This window comes from Peromyscus maniculatus, chromosome 5 (genome assembly GCF_049852395.1).
Source record: "Peromyscus maniculatus bairdii isolate BWxNUB_F1_BW_parent chromosome 5, HU_Pman_BW_mat_3.1, whole genome shotgun sequence".
NCBI lineage: Eukaryota > Metazoa > Chordata > Mammalia > Rodentia > Cricetidae > Peromyscus > Peromyscus maniculatus.
Genome location: NC_134856.1, coordinates 109,312,630 through 109,335,019, shown reverse-complemented (window position 1 = coordinate 109,335,019; position 22,390 = coordinate 109,312,630). Strand labels below are relative to the sequence as shown.

At 36.6% G+C, this 22,390-nt stretch overlaps 1 protein-coding gene across 2 annotated transcripts; it reads right to left on the bottom strand.

Moving 5' to 3' along the window:
* Nucleotides 1-2,086: 2,086 nt before the first annotated feature.
* LOC102913246 (prolactin-2A1-like) lies at nt 2,087-22,383 on the bottom strand. 2 transcript variants are annotated; one of them, XM_076573108.1, is made up of 5 exons: nt 22,304-22,383; nt 6,387-6,562; nt 4,959-5,060; nt 3,559-3,738; nt 2,087-2,448 (listed from the first exon to the last, which is right to left on the bottom strand). In XM_076573108.1, exons 1-5 carry the CDS (start codon nt 22,317-22,319, stop codon nt 2,257-2,259), a joined length of 666 nt encoding a protein of 221 aa, XP_076429223.1. In that variant the 5' UTR covers nt 22,320-22,383; the 3' UTR covers nt 2,087-2,256. The 2 variants fall into 2 exon arrangements, with proteins under 2 accessions (XP_076429223.1, XP_006992558.1); XM_006992496.2 differs by lacking the exon at nt 22,304-22,383 and adding an exon at nt 9,401-9,508.
* Between the last annotated feature and the right edge of the window lie 7 nt (nt 22,384-22,390).

The following is a 22,390-nucleotide window of genomic DNA, read 5'->3' as shown; positions in this document are numbered from 1 at the left end:
TCTAAAAATACAGGAGCTCATCTGGCTTTGTAAAATTTTAGACTCCCAAATGAAAGAACATATATTTGCCTATTTAGTACCTGCTTTATTGATTTAATGTAATCATCCAATTGCTTCTGTTTTCTTGCAATCTGCCTTCTTTCATGTTTGCAGTTTTAGAAAATTCCACATAGTATATAAACCACATAATGATCTTTTATATTTATCTATTTCCTGTGTTTGTGGTCATATATGGGAGGAATATTTTTTCAGTAGGAGGCAATAGCCCCAGTAAGCAATACACTTAGTCATGCAATAAATTAGAGGGTCATGATTGTTCGGTCTTCTGATCCTTTATGTACTTATAAAAAAAAAAAACCACAATATAGGAATGCGCTGGGCAGCGGTGGTGCACACCTTTAATCCCAGCACTGGGGAGGCAGAGCCAGATGGAGCTCTGTGAGTGTGAGGACAGCTTGGTGTACACAGAGAGAGATCCAGGACAAGCACCAAAACTACACAGAGAAACCCTGTCTTATAAACCTCCCCCCCAAAACAAACAAACGAACAAACAAAAACCACAAAAACAAAACAGGAATGTAAATGAAAGGAAATAAACATCATAGAAACTGTCCAGCTTTCATTCCTTGTCATGTCACTTTAGCCAGGAGGGGATAAAAGGAAAGTACTGACTAATATAAAAAAGATGTTAAATTTGGTATCATCCAGAGAAGCCTTTAGAGATACAGCATACAGGGTTGATTGAGATGATGTTAAGACAACCAAAATCAGAGGAACTGTTTGAAGACAGTTGGAAAGAAATCAGGAACCATTCTATACTTGTATCCAAGATACTTGAGGTTCTTCAACAAATATCACAGTGCTAGGGAAATATAGTTCACTTGCACTTGTGTTGTCTGTGAGAAACTTAAATGTTATAATGTCAGGATCCTTTCGTTAATGATCCAAAAAATCCCAAGTTTTAGAATAGGCTGAATGAAGAAATTTGTGAAAAATGTCTCCCTTAGATTCTAATAACTTAATGCACATTGAGGTGAATAAGAGACATAACAAACCACAGCTACCTTCACCTCGCTGGATTCTCAGCTGGTCCTGTTTCCTCAGACTGGAAACTTCTGTGTCCTCACCCCAATAAGAGAAATGTGGTGATATCATGTTCCCCAAAATATTGTGCACCCTAATAAACTTATCTGGGGTCAGAGACAGAACAGTTACTAGACACAATGGTGGCACTCACACCTTTAATCCTAGCACTCCAGAGGTAGAAATCCCTCTGGATCTCTGTGAGTTCAAGGCCACATTGAAACAGCCAGGCATGGTGACACACATCCTTAATCCCATGCAGTGAGCCTTTAATTTCAGGGAATGATGGCAAAAACAGAAAGATATATAAGGCATGAAGACCAGAAACTAGAAGCATTTGGCTGGTTAAGCTTTTGGGTTTTGAGCAGCACAGTTCAGCTGAGAGCCATTCAGATATGAGGACACAGAGGCTTCCAGTCTGAGGAAACAAGATCATCTGAGAAGTTGGCCAGGTGAGGTTAGCTGTGGCCTGTTCTGTCTCTCTGATCTTCCAGTGTTCACCCTAATACCTGGATCCAGGTTTGATTTTATTAATAAGACCTTCTAAGATTCCTGCTACAATTCCCTAACGGTTAAATTAGTTGTGAAATATGTCAGTTGCATGCCTAACTTCTGTTATTTGTGAAATATTGATGGGAATATGTTAATGGTATAAACAGATTTTTTTTTTAGAAAGCATAGTAATATAACTTTTTTTTCTTTTTTTTTGTAAATTTATTTTACAACATCATTTAGTTCAACATAATAGCCACAGAGTCCCCTGTTCTCCCACTCTCGCCCCCTTCCCCCTCCCCCCACACCACCCCCCATTCTCACCTCCTCCAGATCAAGGTCTCCCCGAGGACCGGGATCGACCTGGTAGACTCAGTCCAGCCAGGTCCAGTCCCCCCCTCCCAGACCGAGCCAAGCGTCCCTGCATAGGTCCCAGGATTCAAACAGCCAACTCATGCAACGAGCCCAGGACCCGGGAACAGATTTTTTTAAATTAAATGACATACAGCAGTTAGGATCATTTGGCTGGCTCCTCAGAGGGTAGCATATATGGAGTCAGTTTTTATTTTAAAAGAAGATAACCATCACAACAAGCATGCATTCAGAAGGGAAAAACTTAAAGGACGTTTCACATCAACAGATCATCCAGTAGCATCTCAGAAAAGGTGTGGTGGAAAGGGCTTAACAGTTGTTTTGTTTTAATATTTTGCACTTCACAATCTTGAGAGAAGATTCAACCTTTTGAGCATTTCTGCCTGCACAGCGGATCAGGTTATAAAATGCAAACTGGCGAGTATCTTCACTGTCAGATTTCAAGGCTGCCAGTCCAGACCACACAGGGTAGTTCTCATTTCTTTCGTCTTTACTTTGAATCTGATCAACAAAAGGAGAGTCAAAGATCAATTATAGTTTAGTATTTTGGGGTGCACACTTTTTAAAATGTGGAATGAATACTTGAGGAGAGGAAGGATTGCTAAACTCAGCCAAACCTATGGATTTTCATGAGAATTGAACCAAGGCACTTAAAATGTGACAAACTGATGTATGCATTTTCTGCCTGATAAACTAAAGTCTTGTGGAAGTTGAAGAAAGAACTGACAGGAAGTTACTTGATTTTAGACATGGATTTGAAAAAAGTACAAGGAAAAATCCAGTGTCCATTCAATCTCTTAAGTAATGTTACATGTCTTCAACATAGTTCCTAACTTGTCCTTTTTTTTCTCAATAGGTTCTTATATTGAAACATTGTCCACTCTTATTTTCAATCAAATAAATTCTTCATATAATGTATCCACCCCAATTCTGAGATTCAATAACTCTTGCACTTGACAGTTTTAGGTGCAAATAGTCAAGGGATAACCATGCTACAAGATCTGCTCAACTACCTAAGTGATTGACTTTTGGACTATGAAGAGTCCTGTCCCAGTATAAATGATGAGCAGATGTTTTCTTCTGAGGTCCCTGGGATGTGCAGTTTTGAGTGAAACACCCCTTAGATGGTTGTAATTAACAGCTTCTCCTTAAATGGTGTGTCTGTGATAGTTCAGTGCCTACAGTTCTCTCTCTTTTTTTAATTCAAACATATTTCCTTTTAATAGGCATATGTCAATTGCATATATATTGTGTACACCATGATGATTTGATATTTTCTACAATGTTTAAGATTGTAATCATGATAGACAGATTTCTCTGTTTTTTATTTGTTCTTGCTTTTCAACTATTCTCTTTCAGTTGTACAAATAATACAGGGGATGTGGGGATGTGGAGTGGCTTGGGAAAGAGGGCTGCGGGGGGAAGAGGGAGGAGGGGGGATCTGTGGATGGTAAGTGGAGTGAGTAGAAAATTTCTTAATAAAGAAAAATGAAAAAAATTATAAATACAGTTCTTTTTTAATAAAGAGACATTTTGCAAAACTCAATTCTCCTTGCCCTGGTGACTTGGTTTAGTAAGGAGAAAAATAGAGAAGTGGAAAGGACTGCTCACCTGGATGAGAATGCTCCTAACCCCCTCCAGGAGTCCATTGTTCTTTTCTTCAATGTCTCTGGCTTTGGCGAGGACTGTAGCAGGGATGTCTTTCAAGGAAGGCATTTCTTTCACTAGATGATACATGGGGACTTTCCAGGCACTCAACAAGCTTTCCACTAATTTCAGTAGGGTGATTGGCTAAGTAACCATATTTGAACAATCATATGAAAATAAGTGAAAAGGAACAGCATTAGACACAGACAGTTTTTTTACTCAAAAGGGTTAATTAAGCTTTCTTTGTTACTTGTGCGTGCATTTAAAACATTCTTTTGTAAATTATATGATGATATGAAATATTGCCATTGACCTTGTATATAAAACTTGAGTAAATTAAATTCAGAAATTCTAGTAGAGTACTTTAAAGTTGTTAGCAAAGTAATAGCTTTTATTTTTATTTATTTATTTATTTATTTATTTATTTATTTATTTATTTATTTATTTATTTGGAGCTGAGGACAGAACACAGGCCCTTGTACTTGCTAGGCAAGTGCTCTACCACTGAACTAAATCCCCAATCCCTATAGTAATAACTTCTATTAAATGTATTCTCATCTCAGCTCTGCCTTCCCTGCTTTCTTTCATTAATTCATCATTATTTTAATAAGAATTTTAGAGACAAAATGCTATAGCCCTTAAGCCGTACATAGAATATGCATTCTAAGTATGGGGTTATGCAAGGATATACAATAAAGTTTAGTTTAAATTACCTTGAGATCATTTATGGCAGGAGATCAGAAATGAGAGGTGATAAAGATTAGGAATTAAATGAGATGTGTGATATGTAACCTTGTCAGCATGCTGGGGGGATGGTTACGAACTGGGGTTCGTACAGTTACGAACATCTTAGAATGTTAACTGTGCTCCTTTCTTTAGCTGACTTTCAGGTGTGAAAAATCAGCAGAAAAGGCAGAACAATCACTTAGGAATCAACACTTGGGATCAGAAACATAAGTAGAACCAGGAGGTGGCAAGAAGAAGTGGTAAACGAGTTAGTAACATAAAGAGCTGTCAACATGGTCCATTAGCAACATAAGATAAATACAACCACATTGGTATTGTATAAATCCACATTACTGCCCTTAACAATGTCAATGATAATTTAACTTTTTCTATAGGATATGTGAATCCGTAAGGTTTGGCATTGAAAGAGGGTCCTTGCCATAAAGGATTTATAGATTTGTTAAATGTTACTTGGCAGATTTTCCTTACAATTTATGAACTATATAATAAAATTTCTTCTTGTTACTCACTCCATGTCCATTTCTTGCAGATATTGTTCTCATACTCAATATATTGACTACAATAACTTCTAGTATGGCAAAGCCAGTGTGAAAGAAATGCAAAGGGTGGGGACTCACGTGTGTCTGCAGAGCTTTATTCCTGGGAAGATCAAGAGAAGATGTGTGGCATTTTTTGAGGGTCTTGCTAATGAGCTGGTGGCTCTGGGCATACTGACTATCCTGGAAATGATAAAATATTCAGTTAGTTGGTGACTAGAAATTGTGTAAATGAATCAATGATCAACACATTAATGAATTTGATAGATGTTTCATTTTACAAATAAAATATTAATATAGTAAGGAAATGAGCCATTTAACTACATTTACATTCAATCTGTAGTCTTATTTTTCTATTCATATAACTTCTAAATTCCCAAACTCCCTCCTATTTACTATTCTTAGCTTTGCTGCTCAGCAAAAACCAGCAAGGCTACCAAGTACCAATTTTTTAAAGTATCATTTGTAACAAATGCCATGGTAAACAATTTTTCTTACAAATACCTTGGCATCTACACAGGTATTCCTCATTTAGTTCATTAAGAATAACAAAAAACTATTGTATCGATAATGACAAAATTAAGTTATACTCTATGCATAATATACTAGAAAATATTAAGCCATGAACCAATTAAAATTGAAAATTATTAGATTTTTTGTATTCTCATCAATATTTATTTGTTATGTACTTCTAAATCTTTATTTTGTAAAATATCTATTATTCAAAACTACTATTAATGACATTTGGCAGTTTGAACGAAATTTTAGGATGATTCTGAATGTCCTAGGTGGCCCATCAGGAAATGTAAATGGCAGAAACAATAATATGCGAAATTAATGTTAGGAATATATGGGCTTTGCAAGGACTGAGCCAACTTCTGAGAAGCCCATTAATGTAGAGCAGTCATCATTGCTTGTTACTTCATTGACTGGATCAGAACATGTGCCATGAAGCCTTAAAGATGTCTTCATCATGAATACCTGACCTAGCTCCCTGCATCAGACCCTTTGTTATTAAATTACATATCTTGACTAGTTTAAAATTATTAGTAACATTTGTGAATATGAAGATTGAATATTAATTTTCTTTTTCTCCCAACATGGCCTCAGTGTCTTTAACTCTATTTAACCTTTGCAAGTCACTGCAATACATTCTTCTCTTGTAGGTAATATAAAATCTAAATGAGAGTAATGCAAACAAAGACTAGCCTACCAAATACTTGAAAGAGAGTCAAATCTTTCCTCAGCATGTCTTGTGTATATTCATGTCACAACAATGAATTAATAAAAAATTTAACAATAGCGAAACTAAGATTATATCTGGCATTCCATGAGACTGCCCTATTTTCTGGTTCATAATCTTGTAGCCTCTATTTTTTTTCTACCTATGAAGCTACATTGTTTGAAGTTTGGACCACGATGCTTTCCACTTTAGACTATACTATAAACTAACCATTTCAATGGAGAAACAATTTGGTAAGAAGCTGGAAGTCAGGGGGCAGTACTTACGAATTCAGTGAACATTTCAAATGCTTGTTTACTTATGTGCTCAGACAAACTGACTGCTCGATCAAGCATTTCTCCCAAAGGAGCAAAGCAGCGCCCATTCCTCATTAAACACATGGGCACTGAGGCCACATCCTCCCACAGGAGCAGGTTGGACATCAGTAGTAGAAACAGCGACCCTGTTAAAGGAGAATAATGACTGTGAGATCTAGTCATCTGAGTTTATCAACAGTGACGTCATCAATCTAAGCCTTTGCTAACAGTGGCCTCCTTTGTACAAATTGTTGTTTAATTTTGTGAGAATAATGAGCATTTTCCAAGGTGGATATTCAAGTAGAGGATTATACTTTCTTATATTCATATTTCGTAATATGAGTGTCTTTTGGCAGTTCTTTATTACTCCTGGAGACTTGCTTCTGCAGTCTCCAAACTTTTGGAGTCTAACTTAAGTGTGCCAGTGTGTGTTCAAGCTTAACTCTTCAGATAGTTGAAGGTCTTGTGGTTCTCTGCTGGTTTTCAGTAACACCACTCATGAATTTGTAATATTTTTAATAAAATTGTTAATTTTATTTCATGTGTAGCAGTTTTTTATCTGTGTGTGTATGTGTGTGTGTGTATGTGTGTCTGTCTGTGAGTGTGTGTGTGTGTGTGTGAGAGAGAGAGAGAGAGGAGAGAGAGAGAGAGGAGAGAGAGAGAGAGAGAGAGAGAGAGAGAGAGAGAGAGAGAGAGAGAGAGAGAGAGAGAGAGAGAGAGAGAGAGATATGCCTGGTACCCAAAGAGGCCAGAAGAAGGGGGTCAGTTTTTCTGGGATTAAAGATAAAGTTGTGAGCAGCCAAGTTGGTGGTAGAAACAAAACCCAGGTCCTGTTCAATAAAAGCAATTGTTTTTATCCACTGAGCCATCACTCTAGTCCCCAAATTTCTAACTTGAATTCAGTGTCTAATATTAGTATTTTGAACACCAATGTAAGAAGAACAGTTCTGTTTCTGGGTTTATTTTCATGGCAAAATGGGAATAAACTCATGATTATTTATTTACAAATACTTATGACAAAGAGAATGGTGTTATGAAAATGAAGTCACATCGTGGAACTTCCAGCTCAGTGTAATAATGTCATGCATTTCTTTTTTTGTTAAAATGTTCATACTTTTCTTCTGAATTTATAGATTCTACCAACCGTGATGATGAAATAGATTGCATGTAGATATTCTACATTTTTTATTGTCTCTCCCCTCAGTCGCTTGAGGAGTCACCACACTGACAGTGGAGTTCTTGGCCAGCACCTGAGCCTTGTGTTGTGGCAGGCTGTCAGCATCCTACACTGCTACACACTGTCCATGTGGTTGGATAACACAGGCCAGGCGGTAAGAAGTAGATTTTATCTTCTTTGTGTAAAACAGTTACAAAGTGTTTTCTAATGAGCTGGATTGGTGTCATAATCAACTCATTTTTCATAAAAGAACAAAAAAAACCCCATAACATATGGATAATTTATAGTCTCAATACTATGAATTACCATCAATGTCCCAAAGTGGAAACTTTATGCACCTTCAGTGACACCAATCTGAGAAGACTCCTTGACCCTCAGAAGCTGTGATAAATGGAGTTGGATATGCACATCAGAAATTTAGAAACTTGATAAGATTTATAATGGAAAACACAAACTAAATATGCAAAATAACTAAAACTATCAAAAATACTCTGTGGTATACAGATAAACAGGAACCTTTTCAAATAAAATAAAAATATTTGGATAATTCCTATTATAGAAGAAAGCTGTTCAAAAATCATGAAAGTTTTCCAAATTTATTTTATACACGGGAGACATTTATTTGTAAAATAAATATAAGCATATATGCATATCTTTAATTTATCATCTGAAAGATTTTCACAATCTAAGTGGAGTAAAAGGAGCTAAGGGTTTTGGCTTATAACTTCATAAAATTTAAAAGCTTGCCTTTGTGAAATGTTTGGATGTTAATAATTCATTTTAGTTGGAAATATTAGCAAGAAAATAAAGGTAAATATTAGCAAAGCGTCCGTTGTATTAAAGAGTACTTTGCTTGACTGAAATTCTCAAAGCTGTAGAGAGCCACATCTGGTAGCTTTATCTATTCTGTGGACAAAACTGAAAATATGATTCCGTTCATTCAAGTCAAGCAAGACCCAGAAATCAGAATATGTTATAGTCTTCCTTCTACAGCTGTAACAAATTGTACCCACTTTTGTTGTTTCTCTGACTAGAAATACCAATGTTTGCAAGTTTGGCTCTATAAGGTGGATCATTCCATGTTCTGGAATTCTCTTCAATACGAATTATTAAAACGACTCACTGCTGGTATCTACCACTAGAGACAGGTGCTGTTCCTGTTTTCCACTTAGGGCAACTAAGCCTATGCAAAATGTCTCTAGTGATTGCTGGATGTCTCCAGATAAGAAGACTTCCCTTTCAGAGCCATTGATACATCAGTGCACTGTGCAGTTGTTTTCTAGAGCAATAGTTAGAAATTATTTCTCAGCTCCTTCTGACTTCTCTGGTGGACAATTTCCATTCACTGCATATATGAGAACAATAACACACACACACACACACACACACACACACACACACACACACACACACACACCCCTACACAGGCATGCATGCATGAATGCACACACATGCATACATGCACAGCACATGCACACACACACACACACACACACACACACACACACACACACACACACCAAAACAACCAAACCCAAGAACAACAACAAACCTCTCCAAACCAGTTTCATTTTAAAATAAGGCAATGTTTAATTAAGGTCACCTGGAGGAATTCTGGCGAAGAGTCACTGACATGAGCAGAGTTGAATTAAAGATAGCTCTACCTCTACAGAGTCTATTAAAGCTTGGGAACCAGAACACAATGTAGGAACAACACCCCCAAAATAAAACTGCCCAGTGCAGCTTTGTAAATCAATGTAATGTGTAAGGTGGTCATTTGAAAGCACCTTAGTAATGAGTTACTTACAAAAGCGTGGATGAGTTAAAGACAGCTGCATCTCTGACGAGTCCCACAGCAGCACGGCTCCAACTTAAGAAATCTTCTCTACAACAATCGTACCTAAAGTTAATTTTCCCTCCTATATAGTGTTTCACACTATCCCCAAGGCCATATACTGCCAGGGGCAGGAGGAAGTAATATGCAAATCCAAGTTGAGGATACCTTGACTCTCCCCCCTCAGGGGCTGTTTTACAGCCTAATTGTCATGATGATTAACCTATGTATAACTGCATTGCTTATTTTATTCTAAGTATGTGGTTAGAGTCCTAATTGCATTGTAATTCACACCAGTAAACTCTGCTTCAAGAAGATATGTGACTTTTCTTCATGTGCCCAAAGCATTCATTATTTTCTTTATCTTCTTATATTTTAGTTATTACTTCTGAAATTTTCACTGAATCTTAGGTATGTCAAAATATTGATTTCATTGTTTTTGGAGCACTGGGAAGAAGGTCAGGAATGAGTCAGAAATTCTGAACAATTTAGCCTTGTGAGTTTTTTCCAATATCCTTGGAACACTGAATAGCATTTGCCTTTAAATAGTAAGCACATAAGAGAATAGTGTAGGGCCAGATACAAATGTTTAGAGGGACTTTTGGTAGGTAATCACATTCATTATAAGAAAAAACAGCAAAGACCTTCTAGTTGGAGCCTATGATAGCCCCACTTATAGACTTTCAGTCAGATTTACAGTGAATATACATGGGTTATATCCATGGAATTAGACTTAAATCCAAATGTGTTTGTCTACGTACCAGTATTAGATAAATCTGTACATCCTGCTTGGCTTGGTAATGTCACTGACTTTGGCTGAACAGCTTCTTTAGTGACATTTCCTAGCAGTAGCCAGGATACTTACATTTGTCCTATGGAAGTCAAATACTAGCATTAGATCTTCTGCCTGATGGATTTATACACTTCAAGCAATCATGACTTGTGGCATCTCATTCTATGGTCTCTTATATTTAGTATTGCTTACATCTAATCCACTGACAGTTTATTACATAAGTAGTCAATAGGGTCGTGCTGTTGTATAACTCATAAGAAGACAGTAACTAGACCTTGGGATATTTCAGTAACTTTGTAATTTGACTTAGACTTCTTCCAACAATGGCATGTTACTGCCTTCAAATTAACTGTTGTCTTTGCTTACAGAAGGCCTTTGAAATATTTACAATACTAGATGCTATCTTTATATAGTCAACCCTTGCAGATGGTTATCAGAATCATCAATGGCCTGGTATTCTCTGTCACAAACAAATGCAAGTTGGAATGAATTCAGCGTATACAGGAATCATTACAAATGAAAACAGTTATTACATTATACTATACAATGAAAAGATCTCATTTGTTTTGTTTCCTCCAAAGAGTGAAATTGTGGACAACATGGTATACCCCAGGCAGTGCCTTATATGGCTGTAGATATTATCCCATATTCCTTCTTTTTGCAAGGGAATGTTTCATTTTTGACGTTGTACCAATCTAACAATAAGATTCTCACAATCAAGAAATTGCCTTGAGTCAAAGTAGAAATAGTAGATGAATGAGCATTATTGAAACTCTGATTCACTATGAGGACTCATGAATAGGCCCAATGAGTCATGTACTATGACAAGGGTATTAACCATGCGGAAAGGGACAGAAAAGTTTTGCATAAAATGTTATAGTTATGTGTCATGTTGACAGAGCTTAGAACTGTGATTGCTAATATAGATTGGCAGCTGGATAGGCTCTAGAATCCCCTGAGACAAAACTCTGGGTAGTTTCATGAGGAAGAGTCTATACCTTGCTACCTTAGGCAAGAGGACCAATTTATGAGCAGTATCACTCCATGGGTTGTGTCTCAGACTGAAAGAAAACGACAAGGTAAGTGCAAAAACAGCATTGTCCCTGCTGCTTCCTGAGGGTGGGAGCAATATGACCAGCTGTGTCATCTGCCCTGCTATGATGACATTCCACTGCAATATTAGCCACAATTAACTCTACCAAATCAAAATTGCCTTTATCAGATCACTGAAAAATGGGGTTTGTGCAAATGTCATCACCCACTAAACGTCAGTGCTCACCATCTTGAGGCACTTCCCAGAACAACTGGTGCTTTGGCGTATGCAGCTTATATTATTTTTGCTGGCCAGGGGCATGACTTGTGTTGGCCATGAGGAAGTGGGGAACCAGGTCCATTCTTGTTTGCAGATCCTTGCCATTTCACCTGGCTACTTGTGTAAGACTGGCTTCAGGCTGACCCCGTGGCCACATCCTGTTTATTAGCCATACATGTCTGCTGAAAGGGCCCAGAGCTGGAAGAGCAATGTTCACATTCAATAGTTTTTCTTTTCCATGATTGCAAAACTCAACCTGATTTCATGTCTTTAGATGACTCTTTTCAATGCTGGAACACGCTGTATTGTAATTGGCTCCTACCCATGTTACAGATCTTTTACTATACATTTTACACTGTATGATGTGTTTGGTAGAGATAATTGTCTACTCTTAGCTTAAGTTAAATCCATTCCACTTTAATGTTACTATGTCCATAGCTATATCCTGCTGATTGCTGTCTGTTAAATCCTACAATTGTTATTTGTTAAGGATTTATGCTCTATTAGTTGAACATTCAGCAAAACAGTAGTTTTCAGTGTATTAGTGGGAATTCAATACATCTATAAATTAACAGTGAGAGATTAGTCAGCAGTGCTCTGTGCCCATATATACCAGTAACAATGACCATTCTGCAAATAAAATGCCTGAATGGATTCCCATTAATGGCATCTCCTTCACCACAGCAACAGGTTCACTGCTAACACCTGTACCTCCTTTTGTCTTCAGTGAACTGAACTCTCAACATTCTCATCTTTAAGAAACATTTTAGTGTGACATCCAGCCCTCAGTCAAACTGTCCCTAGAAACTATACTTGAAGGCGACCCCAGTCTCCCAACATGCTTCTTTCCATGTGTACCTTTCCCACTCTTTTTCTTATTCATTGCGTTTCATTCACTTTAGCACTTTACCAGCCCAGTTTTCACACTAGGCATCACTATTCTGATCTTCCTAGACCTTACTGTTCCCTCTACTGTGGTCCAGACAGGAGATATTCTGAAGAGAAACACAGGAGTCCCTCCTTATATGTTTCATACAATTATCATGTTTGTACTCACAAATTCCCTTCTTATCAGGCATACAGCAGTTGGGAGCTGATGCCTATCTGAGAAAATATTCAACAGTCTCCCAAATTCTGTTCAATAAAGAGATGGATTGAACAACAAAAGGCATCTGCCAGGAATGGAATTTAGCTAGAATTCTGGCCAGAGAAACATAGCTTAGATTTCACATCCCCTGTACTAAAAATTGCAATGGAAATGTTCAAAGTGTATTTGAAATCCTTATTACACAATACAATAAAACAGAAAATATCCACTATTCAAGCCTCAGATCAATTTAATAGTTTATCTAGTGTCATCATTTATTTCAATGTTGCTATACATAGCTACAAAAGCTTGTTGTTAGCAAAATGTGAAGGTAAAAAGTAAACTAAAATCTGAACAAGTGAATCAAAACTGGTCTAAACAGAGCAGCAAACAACGTGAGTGCTCTGTCAAGCAAAATATGAATGACCCTGTTCCACAAAGCGTTCAATAAAAACAGTCTTTACAAATGGGAAACATGAGCAGAAATTCATCAGCATCTCAAAACAGTTCACCAGGAACTCCCCAGCTTTTGAAAATGAATAACTTGACTATCATTGACAAGAAAGGAAATAGATAACTACAATATTCTTTCCAAGCTCGAAACTTACTTTCTCTTCATATTCTTCAATATGGACTTGTAGGAAACCAACACCCTAAGGTGATTGACCTGGGATAAAACATCATAACACATGGAGTTCCTACACTATAATCTCTGGAAGCAGTTACTTAATAAAATCTTTTCTCGAGGGTGCATTAAAGCTAAATTGCTGATGGGTACATAGTTCCATAAACCTGTTGCTTCAGTTTTCCATTTTTCCCCAAATTTGGGGAAAACAATTTGATAAAAGAAATTACATTTACTCATTTTATCCTGTTTAAACATGTTGATGGAGAAATCTATCTAATAGAATTCATTCTTCTGTGCATGCTATCATCTTACAATTTATCCAGTTATTGAAATCAATTATATCACTTTTAGATATGAATGTGAGAGAATTTCAAGAGTGCATTCTTAGGATCAAAGTAGCCAGTCACCCAAGTTGCCCTCATCCTCTATTACAAACAAGTACAGATTATGCTGAGTATATGATCCTAGCCAATGTTAGCCCTAGCAGCTGTTGCTGTTGCTGGGTCCACTTCTTTGGTAGTTGGAGACAGAAAATTTTTCTATCTTCTTTTTAGTTGCTCTTGGTCCCCCAATCCCTAAATGCCTGACAAACCCAGTAATTCTTTAATATAAAAAATAGATAAATGATGTGACTTTATCTTTTTTTTTTTTTACAATATTTCTGTTCCATTTTGGGATTCAGCAAAAGATTGTGTTTATTATAGTAAGACATGCATTGCTAGATGTATATGAGAGAGATCGTCATGGAACTTAGATTTGTGAAAGGCTAAATCAATCAAGAAGTGTGAAAAAAGAAATGATAAAAGGAGACACTTAAAGGAAAACATGTCAATAATTATGCTCATCTCAAACCAGAGTTTTATATAAGATGTTAGTAGTATGATAGAGGCTATGCTCCTGGACCCTGTGAGTCTGTAAGGCCCGAGTAAGAGTGAATTGATTATGCTTCCATAGGAAATCAATGATTATGTTTTTCTTCTGTGAAGAATTACACTGTACTTTTTATGTAGACTATATTGAATGTGTAGGTTGTTTTTGGTAGGGTGGCCACTTTCATGTGTTAATTCTACCAATCCACTAGCATCTGAGGTCTTCCCATCTTCTGGTATCTTCTTTAGTGTTTTAAAGTTTTCATTTCATTCCTCAGGGTTAAATTCATGCTAAGATATTTTTTAGCATAGAGTGAATTGTATTATTTCACTGATTTTACTCTCTGTATGCTTATTAAGTATGTATAGAAAGATACTGGTTATTGTGTGTTAATTTTGTGTCCTGCTTTTTGCTGAACGTATTTATCATTGTGGGAATTTTCTAGTAGAGTCCTTAGGGTCTTTAATATATAGAATTATACTGCCTCTAAATAAGAATATTTTGGCTCCTTCCTTTCTTATTTGTATCTCCTTCATCTTCTTCATGACTCTGATAACTCTGGCTCAGACTTCCCTATTTTTTGGAATATTTTGAGGGATAATTGCAATATTTTGAATTGGCAATTCTTTGAAGATATGGTAGAATTCTGCATTGAATCCACACAGCCTTGTGCAATTTTTAATTGGGAGATTTTAAATTAGTGCTCCTATCCCATCAGATGATGTGAGTCTACTTTAATTATTTTCATCATCTTGATTTAACTTTTGTATGTTATATACATCTACAAATTCATCATATCCTTTCATATTTTTCTAAGTTGATGGAATATAAATTTTTAGAAGTGTCCTTATGGTTTGCAGAATTTCTTCTGTGTTTCTATTTCCTCTTTTATCTCTAATTTTATTAGCTGGATTCTGTATCTTTATTTAATTTGGCTAAAATTTTGCCAATATTTTAATATTTTCAAAGAACAAACAGATTGTTTCATTGATTTGTTTTTAAAATTTCTGTTTCATTGATTCATTTTTAAAATTTTGTTTTATCAATTTCAGATCTGATTTTGATATCTATTTCTGTCCACTTTTTGGAGGATGTTGTTTGTTCTTTTTTTTTCTAATATGCTCAGGTGTATCATTGAGTTACTGATTTGAGATATCTCATAATTTTTGATGTCATACAGTTGTATAAACTTTTTCTATTAATACTTTTTCACAATGTCTCATAGATCTTTTATATATTGTGCTTCATTTTTATTTAATTCTAGAATCTCCTGCAGTAAAAGTTAAATCCTCAATGCTTTTATAGATTTCCATGTAGGAGTCCTTTAGCATAGTTTGCCAGGGTGAACATGCTTACATACAGTGGTAGCTACTGCGTTTTTATTGTACTAGTAGTAGCAAGTTCAGTTCCACGATTAAGAAAGTTCCTGGGCCCAGTGCTAAAATAAATTTGTGATAGTACTGAATGAATTTTTCCTTGGACTGGAGATGTAGCAGATGGAGGGATAAACTATTAGTATTCTCTTACATCACAGACTTCAATCTGCCATTCAGCCTGATTTGGCTTCTAGTCCACCATCTGGATCAACTTCCGATCATGACTAAGATCACTATTAAAAGAGCAGCAATACTACTAAGAACTTAGAAATATCGGAATACCTTTAAAAAGTCAGTCATTTCTAGAAGCCAACATTCACAGTGAAATGACAGGAAAGACAGTTATCATAGAGCTTTACCATGAGTAAACAATAACTACTTTTATAAACAGAAAATTGTAGTGTAACAAGCATTACTAAATAGCTGAAGACTTCTCTAATAACTTCCTTCCACTTTGCTCCTTTGAATTCATATCATCACAGCATCATCCTAGATACATTCTGTATACTTTCTTCATTCTGTCTAATAAGTTTCTTTTGGTCTACTTTCCACTTCATCTAACATTAAAATGTTTAATACATCCCCACCTTCCTCTTCTGGTTCAAGTCCCACAGCAGGGAATTCAGAGAAGAACTCAGCTTCGTCACTTCCTACTTCTCAATGTCTGTTCCTTTCACTTTATCAGAATGTAGTGAAAGATTGTGAAAAGAGTGGAAAGTCTCCCACAAACAACTTATTTGGTGAAAAAAATAACCCTTATTACTGACAAAGTCTCAACTTGAATTCATACTTGGTGGCAGTTGTCTCTTTCATGGCACAAATCACTTCCATGTGCAGCTCTCTGTATTATGTTATTATTCTCAATGTATTTCCTGTCATTCCTATCTGGAGCTGCTCCAAATAGACAAGGAAATGGATAATTTGGGAGGAACTCATATTCCTCTGTTCAGTCATGGTTAAAAGGGAACCATCTCATTGTCACCTGGTGTCCCAGTTGTTTTTCCAGAATGTGCCCTTGCTCTCATTGCCTCTAGGCTATCTGGTTGCCACTGCTTCTCTCCCATATCCTTGCCTGCTGAAAAGGCCAAGGGTTGCGCAAAGATTTTCCAGACCCAAAGGCTGTCATTTCCTTACAAACAAATATGTCACCCTTACCCTTGTGCCATCAGACAAAACTCCACCTCTTGGGTACACCATGAGTCCCAGGAGCAAATGCACCTTTGACATATATTCTTTCAGCAGAGAAAAGCTCACAGCGTATTATCTGGGACAAGATGGTCCCCTAGCTTAAGAAATGGTAGAGCATTTTCATCTGCATGGCTCTGTATCTACATCCATCCACAGTTGCTCCATGGCTCAGATGGACTTTAGGCTTACCAATTTGATTCTCGTTGATCTTGAGTTCACCAAAGATTCAGATTTCTACAAATTGGAAGATCATCTAATCATTGATTAGAGAAAGAACTCTTTCTCTAATCAATGATTTCTTGTTGGGAACTTAGAGCCTCCCCAGGCTCACTCCTAAAATTTTCCAAAGAAGTCTGCTTTGAGTTCATGGTAATTCTTGATCTATTTTTTTGAGCAATCCTCCTTTACTGTTTTTTCACTCCCTTTTTTCAACTCATCTTGATTGCTTTAGAACTTCTCAAATCAAATATACAGGACAGTCTCTGTCACTGAGATCCAGAAAAATGTCACTTGCTCTATATATGACCTATGCTGAATCCCTGGCTGGAGAGGAGATACTCTAAAGATAAACACTGAAGTCTTACCCTTTATTCACCAGTCTATTAGGTTTGCACTTACAAAATTAGTAGATTTGTCAGCAACGTGGGAATTTAAAGATCAATAATACCTTCAAAAGACTGTTGAAAATCTTCCATCTCTAGCTGTGAAAGGAATGCACCAAGCACCCTTATTTGCCAGACCTACAATTAGTGAAGATCTCATATCTCTGAATATTTGTATCTATAATAAAGATTGCAGACAGCCTGGGTCACTGGTTCCCTTGTTCTGAAGATTGTACCAGTGCATTTTTGTAACATCTCTGACTGTAAATGATGTGGTACACATCTATGGCTTTGGATAAATGACAAGAGAGTAACAGGCTTTATTGAGGGGATTAACTTGTAGAACTTTCTCCCTTCCTCCATCTTTTTGTCCAGGCTAAATCAAGTCACTTGATTTTTTTTTGGCAAATTTCCCCCCAAATCTTTGATAGCCAAAAACGGAGGCAGCAGGCTTATTGACCTAGGTGCCAAGAGTAGCTTGATATTAGTATAACCAGAAGTCTAAGTTTGATTAACTGTTCACTGTAGTTATAATGGAGGGAATCCCACCTGGTGGGGTGTTTTACCCCAGTTCAATCACACTCAGGTGATGAATTACACAGAGAAGAATTTTTAGAGAAAAGAGGTTTGTGAAAGAACTTTCTAATTATTCATTTTATTGCCTATTAATAGTAGTCTGGTTATCTAGTTTTATGCATTGGGAAGTTCTTACAGTCCAGATATGTATTGTTTTGTGTTCTTAGTGTATATTTGTAAAAAAAAAAAAAAAAACTTTTGTTGAGTGTCTTTTCATTATCTAACACTTTGCTTGCCAGGGCACTCACTTTCCTTTTACATGTAGCCTGGTTTTGTATTTGTTTGTTCAAGTCTTGGTTTAATCTCAGTCTCCACATTTCAGTGACAGACAAACATTGAGAGTCATCTTGGTAAAGTGTATAATAAGTAGGAACAGGAGATAAATCATCTGGAAAGCCTGAGGCCTGAATCATGGATAGAGTACTGTCTTTGTTAGCTTGTGCAATAAAGATTCACATAAATATTTTAGAATTTCTATAGGAATTTTATAGGGATATGAAATTATCAATTTGTGCTTCCTAATTCTAGCTTAATTGCATTCATGGCTAACTTCTTTACTGACAGTCTATTTTGTGGTAAGCAAAGATTGGAAGGCTGCCCCATATTCAATCATAGAACAGCATCAGTTCCCAAATTATTTATGTCTAGTAAAGAAACTAAATTCTGGAACATTGAAAAAGGATATACTATGAGAGGTGCAATAGACAGTGGATGAACCCATGCATTTTTCTCTTTAGAATATCTCTTCTCTTGTATTGACAACTTTATAAGGACAAGAGAGCCTTAATGAATCTGTGTAACAGTGGCTGGTGTTTAAAATAGATATGTATATGCCATGTTTTGTTGATATCCATGGGAGCCCTGCCCTTTTATGAATAGAAGTAGATTGTGGAGGGCAGAAGGGAGGTGGGGCATGGGGACTGGGAGGAGACGGTGAGGGGGACTGTGGTCAAGATGTAAAATGAATGAATGAATGAATGAGTGAGTGAATGAATAAACCTAATGAGAAATTAAAAAATAAAATAAAATAGACCTGTATGGTATGAAAGTAATTGAAGTATGGAGACTTAGGAAAAAATGAAAATGCAATAAGTTCACAGAAAGAAGAATTTGAGGCCACTTAGGATAGGTCAGAAGCAGAAATTCTGGAGAAAGTTTGTCAGATGAACACAAGTGTTTCAGGAATGTTTTAATGTTGAGAGGACAGTTCACTGACAAGAATTCTAAAATGCTGGTACTGAATCTCTTAATGTAGTAGGGGGTTTCTCATTGTATGGAATCACTCCAAAGTCAGGTGTTCTCAAATCCCTTGAGCTGTTGTTCCATTGGGTTTGAGAGGCCTCCCATAAAAGAATACAGCCTATTATCATTTCTCTTGGTTACCCATATCAACTTGATTGTAAGATCCTATTACTGAAGACATTACACATAGAGATACCATGCTTTATTGACTAAGATATATCATCTCTACTGCATAGCTTTCATAGTGTCAGAAGGTGCATGTTACTGGGGAAGAGGAGTAATCAGCAGCCTTTCCCAGTTGTGAACCCTTAAAGCTATAGTGACTGCTGGACTGCAAGCTAAGCTCATTTTTGCAGTAACAGCACAAATGTAATAGGAATATCTGACTACTTCCTAATTAGATTGAAGGTGTTTTCCCACAAGACAAAACTAATATAGATTTGTTATCAGAACCAGAAATAGAGGAATACTGATATGAAATAGAATTTGATAGACATAATACTTTGCACACACAGTTGTCAGTGTATACAAAAGATCTGCACATGATCAATTCAGCCAAAATTCCAGCATGGTTATAAGATGGGCTTATAAAGTCCTGACCATGGATAAGGAGTTATTTTCATTCAATGGCTGTTTGGAGAGGGAGATTCAGATTTCCTAGGTGATGTCATGTCATCCCTTAGAAATATAAATAGCCCTGCCTCAGTGGATGTCCTTATACTATTGTGTATACTGGCAACACTAAATGTACTTGGATTGTTTGTAAAAGTTTGCATGAAGTTGGGAAGGAAAAGTAGTGGTGGGATTACAAAAAGAGTTGGAAGGGAATGGGTTTAATGAACACATTATAGACATGTATGTAATTCCAAACAGCAAATAACTAGTGTCCATTCCAAAGTCAACAGAGCCATTAGAGTGTGGAGAAACATCTGTCATTCCCACATGTATTATCTTTCTGTCCTATAGTCTCTCTAGTACTTCATTTAGTATTACCAATGAGATACATATTAGTACAAAAGAAAACACTCTTGAGTGTAGATTTTTAATAACCCCATGCATTCAAATACATCTTTTTCCTCTCGTAAATGGTGTCTTTCTAAATCTCATTTGCTCTGTTTGTTTTTATAGGCAATTTTAATTGTGTGAATCTATGAGATGGTAGATGTTAGCATAACATAATGAACATTTGTAATAGGATGGGCTATATCATTAAAAGTCAGTGATAAAACCTTCAAACAATTATGAGCTAATATAGGAATTCAGCACCTAGGAGCATTAAAAAACAGAAAACAATTGCTTCTAGTATGTTCATGATAGCCTGGAAATGTAAACAATGTACATGTACTTTAACTGATGAATAGATAATGAAAATGTGGTATGTACATACAATGGAGTACTATTCAGCTGTTAAGAAAATGAAAGCGTGAAGTTTTCAGAGAAATGAGTGGACCTAGAAAAGATGATATTGAATGTAGTAATTTAGATCCAAAAAGTGGATGTATTTATGTGACTCCTAAAACAATGTAAATATCAGCAAAGCCTTGGTTACCTCTCAGAGTTTAAGGGAGGGCCCTATTGATGAAGACAAGACATTACATATTTAGGACACACAACTCAGACAATTCAAGTTGGATCGGACCTCAAGGTCTCTTCCCTGTGGTCTAGCTTCCAGGACTCCAGAAAATACTGTGCAAGCTACAAAGAGGGGAAAAGCAATTAAACAGTCCTACCCAGCTGAAACACCTATGAAGTATAATAATCACCAGCAAGGCAAGATATATGCCTAAAGGTACAGTGAATGGTACTCACATGTCAATGGTAACAAACAGCCCTCTAATTTGACTTAAGGTTCACTCAACAAGAGAAAAATCATCCTTCATAGAGAAAACCTAACCTCCATGCTAGTAAGATCATTGGACCTTAGGAAAAAACACTGCCTTCATATCCTTGACCAGGATAATTCATTATTACATTCTGAATCTTATCCTTACAGCTACAGATAAGTGTAGCTGCTACCCTCCACCAAGAAGCTTCTCTTTGCATCAGATGGAAACTGTCACTGAAAATCAAAACTGGACACAATACAGAGATTAAATGGTCATGAAAACTCCAGCTCTAATAGACACATCTACATCACAGTGACTGCACTGCTGGCTCAGGAAACATTTCAGAAGAGGGGACAGAAAGACAGAAAGAACCACAATATCAGAAAGTCTGCCCTCAACCACTCCATTCTAAAAAGTGGCTCCATAAATGAGAATAGAGTAGCAATATCAATGGACATCTTAATATGGAAGAGGAAACTTCCAGAGGGTTCCACCCCTAGACAAAGAACTGCAGGCAACTATTGACTGCTAGAAGGAAACAGCCTTTCCCACAGATGAGCCCTCTTATGGGTTGTTCAATGAAGAGTCCTCAGTTCTAAAACTATATTCATACAAACAACAAACTCATCAGTTTGTATTTTTATATAACAACACACACATGTGTGTGCATAAAACAAACATAAAATAGAAGAGACTATCAACTTGAGAGTGGAGTCTTCATAGCAGGGGTTTAAGGAAGCGTCTTTGGGTGGGCCTGAAGTGAGGAAATGGAGGTGGAATGATATAATTCTATTTAAAACACTAATAAATAATTGACTATTTCAGAAATGAAATTAGCAAACAAATATAAGCAGGGGATGGAGATACAGCTCAGTGTTTTTTTTTTAATTTTTTTTTAGGTTATCAAAATTTATTTATTTATTTATTTATTTTTATATTTTTTTATTTATTTTACAATACTATTCAGTTCTACATAATAGCCACAGATTCCCTTGTTCTCTCCCTTCCTGCCCCCCTCCCCTTCCCCCAAGCCCAACTCCCATTCCCACCTCCTTCAGATGAAGGTCTCCCCCGAGGACGGGGATCAACCTGATAGACTCAGTCCAGGCAGGTCCAGTCCCCTCCTCCCAGATTGACGGCTCAGTGTTTTAAGAGTGCATATCATTCCTACAGAGAAAATGAGTTTGATTTCCAGCATCAGGGCAACATGGTTCACAACCGACAATAGATCCAGCTTCAGGAGATATAACACCCCTTTCTGCCCTCCATGGGCATTGCACCTGTGTGCCAAACCCAGACTCAAACATATACACACATGCATATAATAGTTAACATAAAAATGAAATCTTAGAAAAATCAAATAAGATACAACTTACAAATGAAATACTCCATGACTTATTTCAGTTGATTCCTTTAAATATCAATTTTGGGCAAAGCAGAGTGAATAGCAGTCATTGCCACCT

Coding starts and splice junctions, on each gene's coding strand:
- LOC102913246 (XM_006992496.2), bottom strand. CDS start 9,431: ATGCAGCTGTCTTTAACTCATCCACGCTTTT. Junction 5,061..6,386: donor TTGAAATGTTCACTGAATTC/GTAAGTACTGCC, acceptor TATCATTTCCAG/GATAGTCAGTATGCCCAGAG. Junction 2,449..3,558: donor TTAGGAGCATTCTCATCCAG/GTGAGCAGTCCT, acceptor TTTGTTGATCAG/ATTCAAAGTAAAGACGAAAG.